This window comes from Anabrus simplex, chromosome 1, assembly GCF_040414725.1.
Source record: "Anabrus simplex isolate iqAnaSimp1 chromosome 1, ASM4041472v1, whole genome shotgun sequence".
Lineage (NCBI taxonomy): Eukaryota > Metazoa > Arthropoda > Insecta > Orthoptera > Tettigoniidae > Anabrus > Anabrus simplex.
In genome coordinates this window covers 1,712,942,626-1,712,960,360 of record NC_090265.1, presented here as the reverse complement: position 1 = coordinate 1,712,960,360, position 17,735 = coordinate 1,712,942,626, and the positions used below count along the sequence as shown (strand labels likewise).

The window sequence follows — 17,735 nt, the reverse complement described above, 5'->3', positions numbered from 1 at the left end:
ATAAATAAAACTTTAGAATATGATAAGCAACTTTATAACAAGAAGAGCAAATAAAAAAGAACATCCATTTTTGGCAGAATAATGACCAAGGAATTAGGAAGAAAATTTCTCTGTGGACCAGTGATGGAGTGCCATCAGATCTCAAACCCGCAGGTTTAAACCCGGCCAAGGAAGAAGGGCAGTAAACACTCTGTCTCAAGTGCTGCATAAAGTGTTTGCCTGACAAAATGAATTAAAACTCTACAGTATCATAGATCCTTCTCTCTGCCATCTGGTAGAGTAAAACAGAACATCAAAATCAACATAAAGATGCTTAAATGGCTGAGGCCATACAATTATTATTATCATCATCATCGTTTAATATGGAAGAAAGACAGGATCCACAGAGACAGAGATAATAAGAGAAACTAGCTCAGCTAAAAGAACATTGGGATTTCCCAATACCCAAAATGTGATCCATAAAGACAGAGAATGAGAAAAGGAAGCAGCAATCCAGAAAAGAGTGAGGCAAGGTCGAAGTTTGTCCCCACTCATTTCCAATGTTTATATAGAACAGGCAGTAAAGGAAATCAAAGAGGAATTTGCAAAGAGAATCACAATCCAAGGAGAAGATATGATAACCCTGATATTTGCCAATGATATTTTTATTTTATCTGAGTCTGCAGAAGATCTGGAGAAATTGCTGACTGGTATAGACATAGTCTTGGAAAAGGAGTACAAGATGAAAATAAATAAGTCCAAAACATAAGTAATGGAGTGCACTCGAACAAAGTCAGGTAATGCAGGAAATATTAGATTAGGAAATGAAGTCTTAAAAGATGAATATTGTTACCTGGGTAGTAAAATAACTAATGATGGCAGAAGTAAGGAAGACATAAAACGCAGACTAGCACAAGCAAGGAAGGCCTTTCTGGAAAGAAACTTGCTCACTTCGACCATGGATATAGGAATTAGAAAGACGTTTTTGAAGACTTTTGTCTGGAGTGTTGCACTGTATGAAAGTGAAACATGAACGATAACTAACTCAGAAAGAAAGTAAATAGGAGCTTTTCAAATGTGGTGTTAAAGAATGCAAAAAGTGAGATGGGCAGATTGAATCACAAATAAAGAGATACTGAATCAAATTGGTGAAAGGAGATCAATTTGGCTAAATTTGATGACAAGAAGAGATAGAATGACAGGACACATCTTAAGACACCCAGGACTTGTTCAGTTGGATTTCAGGGAAGTGTAAGGGGTAAGAATGGTAGGGGTAGACCAAGGTATGAATATGACAAACAGATTAAAGCAGATGCAGGATGCAGTAGTTACGTAGAAATGAAAAGCTTAGTACAGGATAGGGTGGCATGGAGGGCTGCATCAAACCAGTCTATGAACTGTTGACTCAAAAAAACAACAACAGAGATAAAGAAATTAGCTCATCTTTGAAAACACTTTGGTGGTGGTGGTGGTGATTATTGTTTTAAGAGGAAGTACAACTAGGCAACCATCCTCTATACAACACTAATCAGAGGGGAAAAATGGAAGGGATCCGACACTTTGAAAAATGAAGATATCGGCCAAAGGAAGACAAGGGCCACGAAGGGCGTGAAAATGAAAGACTCCCTAGCCCTCGCAAACCTAATAGCGTCGGGGTCGGAAAAGAACAAGAGTTGACAAGAGGGGTCGGATAGGATAGATGAAAGTGAGGAGCCTGTCACAAGTAAGTGGAAGCAATGCCAGGACTCAGCTAAGGGCCCCGTGGTCGCCAACCCACCCCCAAAGTTCAAAGCCCCTGGGGCCCCTTTTAGTCGCCTCTTATGACAGGCAGGGGATACCGTGGGTGTTATTCTACCATCCCCACCCACAGGCGTTAAAACACTTTGGAATTTCTGAATACCCTAAATCGCAAGCCCTTGTTAGGTAATATTTTCTTTAATTTACGTTGTTCCTCGTTTAAGCAATTATATGTACCGGTATATGAAAACTGCAGCATAATCATAATGGATGGTCTTATATGTATTGCTTGAGTATAAAGACTCTCATAAAGCAGTACTTCAAGAGGGAAACAAAAGCAGTGGAATTCTTACCAACTTCCTTAGCAGCCTTCATTTTTGCTGATACATATGCAGAACTAGCACGATCATCTCCAATGAGCAGTGCAGTTAGTTGAGGTCGTTTGTTGCCCAATGCAATCCACTCATTGATTTCTTTCTTTAATTCTAATCTAATATCCTGGGCTATCTTTTGACCATCAATAATTTTAGCTTTAAACCTAGAAAAGAAATAAAACACAAAATTTATTATTAACTATGATTACTTCATTGTGTTGATAAACCAAATTTGAAAAACACAGACAAGAAAAGTAGCTATGAAGAACATGGAACAAGCAAAACCCACATTTTTGTAAATTTACAAAAGCTGACATGATGTACTTAAATTGAATAAGATCAAGTAGTACTGGTATTGTATAAATTCTAATTCTCTAACAAAACATTGAAGACTAATGACTGGCAGGAGAGAAATGATAAACAGTGCTATTCACAAAGTTCCCTTGAATATAAGTTATAAGTAAACTGAGGTGGTGCAATTCTTTTCAGACACACAGCCAATGTAGGTGAGCTGCATGTACCATTTTAACCACATACCAGCCCTCCCATCATATTTAAATCTCTGGCAGTACTGACAATCGAACCCAGACCTCCGAGGATGTCAGCTAATAGTGCTTACTGTTATGGTATGGAGGCGGCCTAATAGTAAGTGTAAGGTAAACATGTTTGTGTTCTATATCCAAATAAAACTAGCCAATTAAGCCATGGCAGATACAAGCTCACTTCACTTCACCTTGATATGACAGTCGGATAAGGTGTGTTAATCAAATTTATGTCTCAGATGGTCGTTATTGCAAGTACAGAACAGTCTAGGAGGGGATAAATGTTCTTGTCACATACTGACAGAAAGACATATCGTGTAATGACTACAGTGGATCTTTTAGTTGTATACTTTCTTATAATATACAGTCAATATGGAACAACGCAAACATGTGATTCTGACAGAAAGGACTCACCATAAAATTCTGAGGTTCTGATTAACAATTCGATCCTTCACAATTTATGTACAGGTAGTCTCTAAATTTAGATGTATTCATTAATGAATGAGTAAAAAAGTAAAGGTACAAAACTAGATAGATAGATAGATAGATAGATAGATAAAGCCACATTTTCTGTGGCGAAGTTAGGGCTCTTGGCCCTTTCTTACACTTAACCACACACATATTGTTATTTTTCCATACAATGACATTGATTAACTTAAAATACCAAGAACTACAAATACCACTAATTTTTAAGACAAAAATATGAATATATACATGCAAAGAAGAATGAAAGAAAAAGTAACTGCCTACATAAGACAGGTTTGAGGGGGAAAAAAAATCAATACACAACGAAAGAAATACGAATGTAAAAATACTAGTAAGCTTAATAAAAATACTAAATGAAATTTAACTAATTGTATCCTTGCAAGACTAGATCTAAGTTAAATACTGTACTTACTACTAGTTTTGCCTGCTGTCATTTCTTGATGGATGCAGTACTTTTTCATCCATCTCTTGGCACAGGCCAGAGTAAAGTGTAGCTTCCACCGAAGTCCCAGTCAACATCCATGGCTGTGGCAATATGGAAGCTGCTGGGGTATGGGTGGTGCTGAGTAATGACATTCAGAGCATGACTAGTGCATCTGAGTGTTATGAAAGGTGCTGCTCATAGGGTCAGTAGTGCTGCAATAGTACTTTCTGGCCCAGTGAGGAAAGCAATGGCAAACTACCTCACTCCTCATCTTGCCTAGTACGCCTCATTTTGGTGCTGCCATTGGTTTTTGGGGTTTCCTTATAACCGCATAACCTTTGGTGGTGCTATTTGAGGATCCAACCAGCCTTTGGGCTGATGACCTAACAGACACTACTAGTTATTTTTAGACTACTTCTACTTCGTAAATACAATATGGATGTTTTAAATTTAATTTAAATTATCATATTAAACCAATATTTAATTTATTGTGCAATAATCTCATATCATTTTCGCACACAATCACTCGTTCCACTTATACAGGTACTGTACCTTGCTGGAAGCACTTAACGAGGAACTGCTGGTAGGAGGTTTTAAATATACTTTTTGATGCAGCATCCTTGATGTCTTTGGGAAGAGCATTCCACCATCCCGAAGCGGTGATAGTAAATGATCGATGGTATGTGGTTGTTCGGTGGACAGGTATTTCTAGAAGGAACACTGAGCGAGTATTATGGAGATGTAAAGAACCAAGGTGACGAAAATTTCTGGAGAGATAAGCAGGGATGTCTTCCGAAAGTACCTGGTACACAAGAGTATTTGCATGTAGTTTACGCCTGTCGTCTAGTCGTAACCAAGATAATTGTTTATAGTAGGGAGAAACTCGAGCGTCATACCGTAAATCCATAGCATATCTAAGACAAGCATTTTGAGTGCGTTGTAGTTTCAAGCTTAATTCTTTTGTTATATCCGTAAGAATTAGATCACAGTAGTCAAAAATGGAAAATAATAATGATCGAACAAGTTGAATTTTTAGTGATCGAGGGAATACATTTCTGAAACGTTTTAAGGGGTGCAAGCCACAATAAACCTTTTTGCAGATATTCTTAACTTGTGCTGACCAGTTTAGAGTTTCCGTTATAATAACACCAAGGTTAGAAACTGATTCACAATAGGGTATAACAGTATTATTTAAAGTTATGGGAGGAATGCAATTTTGTTTTAAAATGTGAAGATTCTTTGATGTACCGATGATAATGGCTTGCGTTTTATGGGGGTTTAATTTAAGGTTGTTTTTAATTGCATAGCTATTAATTTGCTCAAGGTCAGCGTTTACATTACATATTGCTTGTTGTATATTATTAGTTCTAGTGTGGTAATAAATTTGCAGATCATCAGCATAAAGATGGTACTTGCAGTGCTTAATTGATCTGGTGATTTCATTTATATATAAAGTGAATAGGAGAGGGCCTAGAACTGACCCTTGTGGAACACCAATTTTTTTTGTTCGCCACGTTGATTTATTATTATCTGCAACCACACACTGCCGGCGGTTTGTGAGGTAAGAATAGAAAAATTCCAGCACTTTTTGGCTAAAGTTTAAGGACTGTAATTTGGAAAGAAGCAACCTAGGATCGACAGTATCAAATGCGCTACTGAAATCTAAAAGAGTAAGTATTGTCACTTGTTTGTTGTCCATTGCATATCTAATGTCATCTGTCACTTTCAGCAGAGCTGTCATGGTACTACGTTTTTTCTTAAAGCCTGATTGGTAAGAGTCGAGTAAAGCATATTTATGTAAGTACGTAAGGATTTGCTCATGTAGCAGGCGTTCCAGCACTTTGGACAGGGGTGGTAGGATAGAAACTGGTCAGTAATCTGAAGGAATACTGGGTCCATCCTTTTTTGGGATTGGGATGACGAGGGCATCCTTCCACGCCATAGGGAAAATTCCTTGAGTTAAACAGTAGTTAATATGTGTGTTACGATCGGCAGAATGGCGCCAATGATATATTTGTAGAAAGACAGAGGTATGCCATCGTGTCCAGCAGCATTTGATCTGAGAGAATACATAACTCGTTTTACGTCATTTATACCAACCTCTTTAAACACAAATGTATCTTGAATTGGCATAAAATGAATATTATTATTATTATTACTGTTATAAAAATTATTATTATTACTTGTACAGTTATGAATATTATGATTATTATTATTATTATTATTATTATTTGCTCTTACAGTGGATTCGGCCGACGTGAAGTGTAAATTTAAGTCATCAAGGGATACATTCGGCGCCTGCTTTAATAACTTTCGGCCTATACCCATCAATAATACCAATATAATGGTCCGTTATTGGACAATATAAATTTTCCAGCTAACTCATTCTTGGTTGCCTGCGTTTCGCCCTCGTGTGCTAAGTTAGGCTCGTCAGTTGGGACTTAGCACACCACCCAAGACGCAAGGCTAGTGCATACCGTGGAGGCCAATAACGGACCATTATATTGGTATTATAAATTTACTCATTCGGGACAAATATTTTAGGTTCCCTATGGGAATCAACATCTACATCATTTGATGGCCAGGCAGGCATCAATTTTTGAAAATGAGACATAGCTCTCATAGTGCATTGGCACTGCTGGTGGCTTCAAGTAGCCTATGCAGTGGCCTCCACGGTATGCACTAGCCTTGCGTCTTGGGTGGTGTGCTAAGTCCCAACTGACGAGCCTAACTTAGCACACGAGGGCGAAACGCAGGCAACCAAGAATGAGTTAGCTGGAAAATTTATATTGTCCAATAACGGACCATTATATTGGTATTATAAATTTACTCATTCGGGACAAATATTTTAGGTTCCCTATGGGAATCAACATCTACATCATTTGATGGCCAGGCAGGCATCAATTTTTGAAAATGAGACATAGCTCTCATAGTGCATTGGCACTGCTGGTGGCTTCAAGTAGCCTATGCAGTGGCCTCCACGGTATGCACTAGCCTTGCGTCTTGGGTGGTGTGCTAAGTCCCAACTGACGAGCCTAACTTAGCACACGAGGGCGAAACGCAGGCAACCAAGAATGAGTTAGCTGGAAAATTTATATTGTCCAATAACGGACCATTATATTGGTATTATAAATTTACTCATTCGGGACAAATATTTTAGGTTCCCTATGGGAATCAACATCTACATCATTTGATGGCCAGGCAGGCATCAATTTTTGAAAATGAGACATAGCTCTCATAGTGCATTGGCACTGCTGGTGGCTTCAAGTAGCCTATGCAGTGGCCTCCACGGTATGCACTAGCCTTGCGTCTTGGGTGGTGTGCTAAGTCCCAACTGACGAGCCTAACTTAGCACACGAGGGCGAAACGCAGGCAACCAAGAATGAGTTAGCTGGAAAATTTATATTGTCCAATAACGGACCATTATATTGGTATTATAAATTTACTCATTCGGGACAAATATTTTAGGTTCCCTATGGGAATCAACATCTACATCATTTGATGGCCAGGCAGGCATCAATTTTTGAAAATGAGACATAGCTCTCATAGTGCATTGGCACTGCTGGTGGCTTCAAGTAGCCTATGCAGTGGCCTCCACGGTATGCACTAGCCTTGCGTCTTGGGTGGTGTGCTAAGTCCCAACTGACGAGCCTAACTTAGCACACGAGGGCGAAACGCAGGCAACCAAGAATGAGTTAGCTGGAAAATTTATATTGTCCAATAACGGACCATTATATTGGTATTATAAATTTACTCATTCGGGACAAATATTTTAGGTTCCCTATGGGAATCAACATCTACATCATTTGATGGCCAGGCAGGCATCAATTTTTGAAAATGAGACATAGCTCTCATAGTGCATTGGCACTGCTGGTGGCTTCAAGTAGCCTATGCAGTGGCCTCCACGGTATGCACTAGCCTTGCGTCTTGGGTGGTGTGCTAAGTCCCAACTGACGAGCCTAACTTAGCACACGAGGGCGAAACGCAGGCAACCAAGAATGAGTTAGCTGGAAAATTTATATTGTCCAATAACGGACCATTATATTGGTATTATAAATTTACTCATTCGGGACAAATATTTTAGGTTCCCTATGGGAATCAACATCTATACCCATCATTCGTAATTATTTCCATATTTCTGTCGAGTTCTTGCATTTGGATACTTGACATATGTGTTTATATTTACTGTTTCTGATTAACTGTTTAACCCTGTTGCGGAGAACGCGGTAATTTTCAAAGTCATTGGCATTACCCGTTCGTTTAAACCTTCTGTACCATGAATCACGCTTTGCCATTTCTGATTTAATCTCACTAGTCAACCACGGAGAAGGTGGTTGAGTCACCCGGATCTCTTTCTTGGGAGCAAATCTGTCATACAGTTCTAACACCAGATCAGATAGTTTATTTATTTTTACGTCAATATCATCCATGTGTAAAATATCGTTCCACGGCCGATAATATGCTTCATGTCATATTCTTTCCTTGTCCAGATTTTTATATCCCTGCGTGTTATATATTTAGTTTCATATTTTGGCATCTTTAATGAATAGCAGACGTATATTAGATCATGAGTAGAAATACCTGGCACTGCAAGCTGTCCGTGATTTAAAACTTTCTGAGTATTGTTAGTTATGATCAAGTCAATCAAAGTATGAGTCGTCCTGTTTACTGTATGTAGATGGTTAGTAGCATTTAGAGGTAGGATGTTCAGGTCTAAGCTAAAGAACATATTTTGTAAATGTAATGAGTCGTTTGTCGCAGTCAGCAGATTTGTATTAAAATCTCCAAGTATAATTATATTTTCGTACAGTGGAATTAACTTGGCTAAGCAAATTTCAAGGTCCGATATATGTCTTACGCCTGGGGGTTTATAAACTACTCCGATCAGTACTTTTTGATTGTTAGCCAAAACTTCTATAAACATAAACTCAGGTCGATTGGGAATTGTCTGGTCTGAATTAGCCACTATTTTACTTTTGAGATCATTACGACAGTATATAGCACACCCTCCCCCTATACGTTTTCTTCGGTCTAGACGATGTAAAGTCATGTTATTTAATTCAACCAAGCCTGAGTTTAGTGAGGGTTGTAACCAAGTCTCAGTTACACATATGCAGTGCAAGGTATTACTATCATGAAAGAGGGATTGTATTTCGTCAATGTGAGCTATTAACGATTGCGCGTTAATATGACAACACTGTAGGGCTCGCCGATATCTTGAAAGACTTTCCCTGAGAATGTTTCCCACTGACGCTGTTGAAGGGTAGGGTGAGGGGGGCGACTGGGGAGGGGGTGGGAGCGGGTCACTGACTGGTTCTTGTTGAGGAACATACCACAGATACATAACTTTGAATAGTGCACTTCTTGGAATTTGTAAAGCACACACCCCTCTCAATATAGCAATCAAGGATTTCATGGCTAGCGCTACAAATCATGTCAATGTTTTCCAGGCTTGTAGCCCGTGGTCCTGGAGCATGTGATGGTCCCAACATTTCACCATAGGCTGCGTTCGGCATTGTCGAGTTCCGACTGACTTTGATTGCAGCAAAGCTCTCAGTGAAATGAAGTGGTGTTGTAATTCCACCTCATTATATACTGCAGGCTACGATACGCTGCTTGCCTATTGGTCCGCCATGCTGGGGAACAGAGGTCGCTGATTGACTGTTCTTCGGCCAATGGTTGAAGCATTAAGAAGCCCGATGTACATCGACCTGCCTTGGTGGAGACAGGCAACCAATCACCCAGTGCTTTTTCTGTTCTGCCTCGGCCATTGTGTCCTTCAAGATGTAAGGCTTTCAGGACTGGGAACCAGGTTTTGTTTACCCATTCAGATTCCTCCTTACAGTTGAAGCTGTTGGTGTGCTTCAGGATTTCAACGGCTTCCCTCTGCAGCTGGGCGTGATAAGACACAGTAGTTGACAGTACGTTGGTGTCGGGAACTGTTGCTGAGATGTGTGGAAGTAAGAGGAAGGGAAAAGGTAGGAAAGGGAAATGTAGAGTAGAGGATAGGAAAAGACAGGTGGAACAGGGTCATGGGAAGGAGAAAAGGGAGGAGGAAGTAGCTTCTGCAGCTATCAGGAAAGATAGGGCTGACCAGGAGGGGAGGGGAAAGTGTGTGGAGGAAAGGGAACCAGGGTAGAATGTTATCCAGGAATTAGGTTGAGGCAGATGTTGAGGAAAGTAGAAGAGAGGGAGGAGGGGAAGGAGAAGGTGGTAGTGTTTCACGTTGGTACCAACAACGTAAGGCAAGCTGATATAAGTACCAACATAGTTGGAGATGTGTGGGATCTGGTAAATGCAGCATGGATGAAGTTTAAGAAAGCAGAGATTGTTATTAGTTGAATACTGTGTAGGAGGGATACTGACCAGAGGGTGATTGGGGATTTAAATGAGACTATGGAGTAGGTATGTGGGAAACTGGGAGTGAAATTTCTAGATCCTAATGGGTGGGTAGGAGATAGGGATCTGCGCTCAGATGGCCTTCACTTAAACCGCAGTGGTACGTATGTTAGGAAATTTGTTTGGAAGGGTAATAGGGAGGTACATTTAGGGAAACGGGGTGGCCTAGGGAGCGGTGATAAGGGAACAGGGAACTGGAAATCAAGTAGGGATGACATAAAATTGTTAGTGTTGAACTGTAGAAGTATTGTAAAGAAAGGAATAGAACTAAGTAATTTAATAGATATATATTTACCAGATATTGTAATAGGAGTTGAATCATGGCTGAGAAATGATATAATGGATGCAGAAATTTTCTCACGGCACTGGAGTGTGTATCGTAGAGATAGGATAGGAATGGTGGGAGGGGGAGTATTCATTCTGGTGAAAGCAGAATTTGTAAGCTACGAAAAAGTTAAAGATGAGACACATGAAATTCTAGGTGTAAGGCTCATTTCTAAAGATAATAGGTAACTTGATATACTTGGAGTGTACAGACCGGGAAAGGGTAGCACTGATGCAGATTCGGAATTATTTGATAGGATAGTCGGCTATGTGGGAAACGATATGGAAATAAATGTGATTGTAGCAGATCTGAATTTGCCAGATGTCAATTGGGAAGGAAATGCGAACGACAGGAAGCATGACCAACAAATGGCAAATAAGTTAATACGGGAAGGACAGCTGATTCAGAAAGTGATGGAACCAACCAGAGGGAAAAATATCCTGGATGTGGTGCTGATAAAACCAGATGAGCTCTATAAGGAAACTGAAGTAATAGATGGTATTAGTGATCATGAAGCTGTTTTTGTCGTACCGGTAGTTAAAAATAAATGTGATAGAAAGGAAGGTCTTAAAAGTAGGACTATTAGGCAGTACCATATGGCTGATAAAGCAGGCATGAGGCAGTTTCTAAAAAGTAACTATGATCGGTGGAAAATGGTAAATAAAAATGTAAACAGACTCTGGGATGGATTTAAAGAAATTGTTGAGGAATGCAAAAACAGGTTTGTACCTTTAAGGATGGTAAGGAATGGTAAAGACCCACCTTATTATAACAGAGAAATAAAGAGACTAAGAAGGAGGTGCAGACTGGAAAGAAATAGAGTTAGAAATGGCTGTGGAAGTAAGGAGAAACTGAAGGAACTTACTAGGAACTGAATCTAGCAAAGAAGACAGCTAAGGATAACATGACGGCAAGCATAATTGACAGTCATACAAATTTTAGTGAAAAATGGAAGGGTATGTATAGGTATTTTAAGGCAGAAACAGGTTCCAAGAAGGACATTTCAGGAATAATTAATGAACAAGGAGAGTGTGTATGTGAGGATCTTCAAAAGGCAGAAGTATTCAGTCAGCAGTATGTAAAGATTGTTGGTTACAAGGATAATGTCCAGATAGAGGAGGAGACTAAGGCCAAAGAAGTATTAAAATTTATATATAACAATGACATTTACAATAAGATACAAAAGTTGAAAACTAGTAAAGCGGCTGGAATTGATCAGATTTCTGGGGATATACTAAAGACAATGGGTTGGAATATAGTACCATATCTGAGGTACTTATTTGATTATTGTTTGGTCAGAGGAGCTATACCAGATGAATGGAGAGTTGCTATAGTAAGCCCTGTATATAAAGGAAAGGGTGATAAACATAAAGCTGAAAATTACAGGCCAGTAAGTTTGACGTGCATTGTATGTAAGCTTTGGGAAGGCATTCTTTCTGATTATATTAGACATGTTTGTGAAATTAATAACTGGTTCGATAGAAGGCAGTTCGGTTTTAGGAAAGGTTATTCCACTGAAGCTCAACTTGTAGGATTCCAGCAAGATATAGCAGATATCTTGGATTCAGGAGGTCAAATGGACTGTATCGCGATTGACCTGTCTAAAGCATTTGATAGGGTGGATCATGGGAGACTACTGGCAAAAATGAGTGCAATTGGACTAGACAAAAGAGTGACTGAATGGGTTGCTATATTTCTAGAAAATAGATCTCAGAGAATTAGAGTAGGTGAAGCTTTATCTGACCCTGTAATAATTAAGAGGGGAATTCCTCAAGGCAGTATTATCGGACCTTTATGTTTTCTTATATATATATAAATGATATGAGTAAAGGAGTGCAATCGGAGATAAGGCTTTTTGCGGATGATGTTATTCTCTATAGAGTAATAAATAAGTTACAAGATTATGAGCAACTGCAGCGTGACCTCGAAAATGTTGCGAGATGGACAGCAGGCAATGGTATGTTGATAAACGGGGTTAAAAGTCAGGTTGTGAGTTTCACAAATAGGAAAATTCCTCTCAGTTTTAATTACTGCGTTGATGGGGTGAAAGTTCCTTTTGGGGATCATTGTAAGTATCTAGGTGTTAATATAAGGAAAGACCTTCATTGGGGTAATCACATAAATGGGATTGTAAATAAACGGTACAGATCTCTGCACATGGTTATGAGGGTGTTTAGGGATTGTAGTAAGTATTTAAAGGAGAGGGCATATAAGTCTCTGGTAAGACCCCAACTAGAGTATGGTTCCAGTGTATGGGACCCTCACCAGGATTACCTGATTCAAGAATTTGAAAAAATCCAAAGAAAAGCAGCTCAATTTGTTCTGGGCGATTTCCGACAAAAGAGTAGCGTTACAAAAATGTTGCAAAGTTTGGGTTGGGAAGAATTGAGAGAAAGAAGAAGAGCTGCTCGACTAAGTGGTATGTTCCGAGCTGTCAGCAGAGAGATGGCGTGGAATGACATTAGTAGACGAATAAGTTTGAGTGGCGTTTATAAAAGTAGGAAAGATCACAATATGAAGATAAAGTTGGAATTCAAGAGGACAAACTGGGGCAAATATTCATTTATAGGAAGGGGAGTTAGGGATTGGAATAACTTACCAAGGGAGATGTTCAATAAATTTCCAATTTCTTTGAAATCATTTAGGAAAAGGATAGGAAAACAACAGATAGGGAATCTGCCACCTGGGCGACTGCCCTAAATGCAGATCAGTATTGATTGATTGATTTATTGATTGATGATCTGTCTGCTTGTCCCAGCCGGCCATGTCTGTTGTGCTCCTTCAATCGTGTGGCAATGCTGCGCTTTGTGGTGCCTATGTACACCTGGCCGCAGCTGCATGGGATCTCGTAGACACCTGCTATGGAGAGAGGGTGGTACTTATCTTTGGCATACCTAAGTAGTTCCTGCATTTTCTTTGAGACCACACCACTGAAACCTAAGGTGTGGCTGCGCTTCGTAGATGACACCTTTGTGATCTGGAGCCATGGAAAGGAACAACTACAGCTGTTTCTACAGTATCTGAATAGTATTAACACCAATATTCAGTTCACTATGGAGACATAAAATGAAGGAAAACTCTTTTTCATCTGGTAATGAAGACTGCTGATTTAAACTTGTGGCACACAGTGTACCACCAGCTGATCCACACAGACCGCTATCTTCAGAAGACATCCAACCACCACGTGCGACAAAAATAAAGATTGATTAAGACACTAGCTGACCACGCTAAGAGCCTATCTGCTATATATTGGGAAAACAACTGACAGAATTGGCAGGCTACTGGAGTCCCATGGAGTAAAAATTATATATAGTTCAACGATGAAAATCTAGGAACTATTTAGGTCTACCAACGACAAGCACCATCCTCTCTCCACAGCAGGTGTCTACAAGATCCCTTGCAGCTGCGGCTAGGTGTACATAGGCACTACAAAACGCAGCATCGCCACACGATTGAAGGAGCACAACAGACCTAGCCGGCTGAGACAAGCAGATAGATCATCAGTCGCTGAACACTCGCTGCTAGCAGGCCAAGACACACAGTACACCGACACCAACGTACTGTCAACTACTGTGTCTTATCACGCTCGGCTACAGGGAGTAGCCATTGAAATCCTGAAGCACATGAAGAGCTTCAACTGTAAGGAAGAATCTGAATGGGTAAACAAAACCTGGTTCCCAGTCCTGACAGCCTTAAATCCTGAAGGACACAATGGCTGAGGCAGAACAGAAAAAGCAATGGGTGATCAGTTGCCTGTCGCTGCCAAGGCAGGTTGATGTATATCGGGCTCCTTAATGCTTCAACCTGCACTATATAATGAGGTGGAATTACAACACCACTTCATTCCACTGAGCTGCTATCAAAGTCAGTTGGAACCCTTGACAATGCCAAACACAGTCTTTGGGAAATGTTGGGACCATCACATGCTCCTGGACCACGACCTACAAGCATGGAAAACACTGACATGATTATCCCCTCTCAATGTTAACTGCTTTGGTATCAGTAGTAACACGGCCAGGTAAAAATTGAGAGATCTGTGTGTTGGTATTCTAGAAGTATCAGTAAAATCTGAGTTCAGTTCTACTACAGACATGAAAGTCGCAAGAATAACTGCTGGTACAAACAGGTGAGAATAATGGCTGAGGGTACTCTGAATGGAGAAATAAAGGCTAAGTTAGGGATGAACTTGATGGATGAAGCCATGTATACCAGCTTAAGTGGTGCGGTCCTGTGAGGTCACAGGAGAAAAATGGAGGGCAAGAGAAGTAGAGAGAGACCAGTGAAATGATAGTTACATTCAGTTTTTAATGATTTTAAGATATGAGGTAAGGAACTAATGAGGCCACTGAGCTAGTTGAAAGTAGAGGCTTGTGGTGAATTTAGCTAATTCACAGAGGCTCAGACTGAATGCTGAAAGACATAATGAAGATGTACGGTATGTATGCATGTCAATTAGCCTATACGTTGAAAATCCAAGGACAGAAAAGGCCTGTGATAGTACTCGTACTGAATATGAGGTACAGTAGTGCTATCCTTACTATTATGTATGTCTATAGACTAAATGTGAAGCCATGTCATGCCAACATAGCAACAATCAGAGCAAGAACTAACAAAATAAATGAACAAAGATAATCGACCTAGCTCAGTTGCCCAGGACCATCAGTTCTCCTTTTACCCCTTATGAAAACACTACACAATCCACACCCACCAGCCACTTTCCAGTTTTGAGTTTATTAATTAAATATCTGAAATGACGGGTATGAAATATGAGAAACAAATTGTGATTATATCTCCTAAAATTATGAAATGTCACTGTAACTAAGGCATTATTATATTTTCCATGTAAATAAAGTTGATACAGCATTAGAACACGGCCTTCCGGGTCCTGAATTACGCCTGTAACGTTGTTATACAGAATTAATTCCAGGCGTAAAAAACCAACTACCGGTACTAGTATTAATACGTATGTCCGAGTGAGTAAACGTACGAATCTAACCCTAAAGGAGACCACTTAGGATAACTTATGTAAGTTACGTACCTGCGTTCTACCCCATTACAAAAAATAAAAACACAAGGTTTATTCGTATTCGTATCTTTAAAAAAATATTTCAGTTCTAGCTTTCTAGTCTAAAACATCCAAAAATATAAGCTAACTTGCAATAAATGCAGTTGATAGCATACCTGGAAGGAGTAACATGTATTCTTCTACACGTCAACACCTTTGGAATGTAAACAATCGAACAAGACTTCTTTAAAACATGTTTGCATACACTAGTCATCTCGATTTATGAATTGAATCACGTAAAATACGCAGCAGTCTTTTGTCTTCTCCAGTAGATAAAATACTACAAAACTGGCCTTCAACGATTAGTTTACCAGAACATCAGACTTTGTCATTCCAAGAAAACCTCAGACGTGACAATAGCTGTCAGATGTAATCCTACAGCAGCTGCCTGCAGCCGCTGAGAAATCCACTCAAATTGACTGGAAGACGCGCTCGCAGTGTATGTTTATACGCCGCCCGACAGATGGCATCGTCAGCGTACATGATGACCTTGTTCATTACGTCACTCAAACATTCTACTTCCCGAACGTGGAGCTCCTTCGAATAATATCTGGTGGGCATCTATATTTTTTAGCCAAATATTGTAAAAGCTTATAAAAATTTACGAGTATTGCATCGAGCTTCTCATCCATAAAAAATTGACGACAGGGAAGTGACGTCACAAGACTGGTTATTCAGCGAGTTATTCGTAATCTGCATTAAGATTTAAATTAAGATGATCAGAACTCCTTTCAATCACTTGGATCGATGAGAACAAAACGGTTCATATAACCTTACGTTTAACTTTCTGTCATTCTACAACAGCACTACTAGGTAATGCCGTTCCAAAAATTAAATGTTATAATTTCTTTTCTTTCCAATTGGATAACAAATATAGCTCTACATATTTGAATATTCTTAATCGCTAGGAATCTACGAGTACAATTAAATTTTTTGTCTTCTGTTCAAAATAGATAAGGAGATTCTTTGAATAGCCACATTATTGAATGAAAAATATTGGATTTCTTCAAACAATCTGACAGCGGATACCGTGGAATTCCATAACACATCTTAGATTGGATATAAACATGTGACCCACAAATTTCACCGTAGGAGATTGGTTTTGTTTCCTCCCAGTAGGTAACAGTAGAGGCGGAAAACTATCGATAGTTCTATCGATAGCGATCACTATCGTCCGACATCAGTTGCCTATTATCGATAGTCAACGATCGGGGTTTTTTCCTCATTGGCTTATTATTATTTTTTATTTTTTTAGGATGTGTTTCATTCCCCGCCCAAAGAGCGGGGCGGGCCCCTAGACAGTAACGCTGTCTCCCAGGTCAGAGATGTGATGAGAACTGTGAGGAGTGTTGAATGAAGGAAATGGGAAGAACGATGTGCAGAATTTAGTGAGGAGGAATTACGAGGTATCTCGGTTACGTAGATGGGATTTGTACGGGGTGTGCGCTAGGAGTGGGGTTTAAGTGAGTATATACATGAGTAGTCCAGTTACAAACATGGCCACCTCCATTTCTTAAAATTTTTCAGGAGAGGCAAAAAACTGTTTAATACATTTCCTACTTACCTTTTGAGTTAATTTTTTGAATGCAGATTCTCAGCAATATCAGAAACATATTTACATAAATATTTTTATACGATATTCCATAGTTAAGTAGAAAATCACTGTTGAAATATGGAGTTGGCCAAGTTTGTAAGTAACCAATGGAGCTGGCCAACTTTGTAACTGAATTCCACGCCTAATGCACTGATTTAACATAGTAAAATGGTCAGTAATTCTAAAATTTATGACAGATGCATTCAATAAACATGTAATATGTAAAATTGTCAATTTTAATGAAGAAAATGCGATTATTTTATAAATGAGACAAATATAAGAAAGTTGACCTTTCATACATTTTATGATAGTTTTCAGTTTTTTGAAACTTCGCAATCACTTCAACAACTTCAAAATCACCCTCAGTATTTTGAATGAGACATTCACAACAATCAGCCTCTGCAGGTACCTCTGGCTTGGTGTCATTTTCGTCAATAATGTTTTGAAACCATTTCAGTTTATCGTGTTTGTTCCACTCCTCTCCATAGTGTTTCTGAAGCAAATTTCTCACATCTTGTATCTTCAATGGCTTTACTCTGATGCCAGGAACTAGTTCTGTAGGATTTATATCTTTCGGTCGTTTAACTTTTATCTTTACCGTTCATCTTTTTTCGTAACTGACAAAGACTGCGCAATCTCAAAATTATAGTTGAGTTCCCCACTAACAGTAATCAAGTTTGACTTCCTTGTAAGCACAAGTCTTTTAATTTGTGAAATTTTAAAGTGAAGTGCTCCAGAATCTTTCACACACGTTTTAGCTTCAGCTCTCCAATCAAGATTATTCCAGTGGGTTTTCAGGAGCTTTACCAT

At 39.3% G+C, this 17,735-nt stretch overlaps 1 protein-coding gene across 1 annotated transcript in view; it reads right to left on the bottom strand.

Moving 5' to 3' along the window:
* Nmdmc (NAD-dependent methylenetetrahydrofolate dehydrogenase) overlaps positions 1–15,643 on the bottom strand; it is a 55,298-nt gene extending 39,655 nt beyond the window's left edge. The window contains exons 1-2 of the mRNA XM_067154671.2: positions 15,448–15,643; positions 2,070–2,254 (exon numbers count right to left, since the gene is read on the bottom strand). Of these exons, the coding sequence (XP_067010772.2) occupies positions 2,070–2,254; positions 15,448–15,545 (283 nt within the window). The 5' untranslated portion in view covers positions 15,546–15,643. The remainder of the gene's footprint in view (positions 1–2,069; positions 2,255–15,447) is intronic.
* Between the last annotated feature and the right edge of the window lie 2,092 nt (positions 15,644–17,735).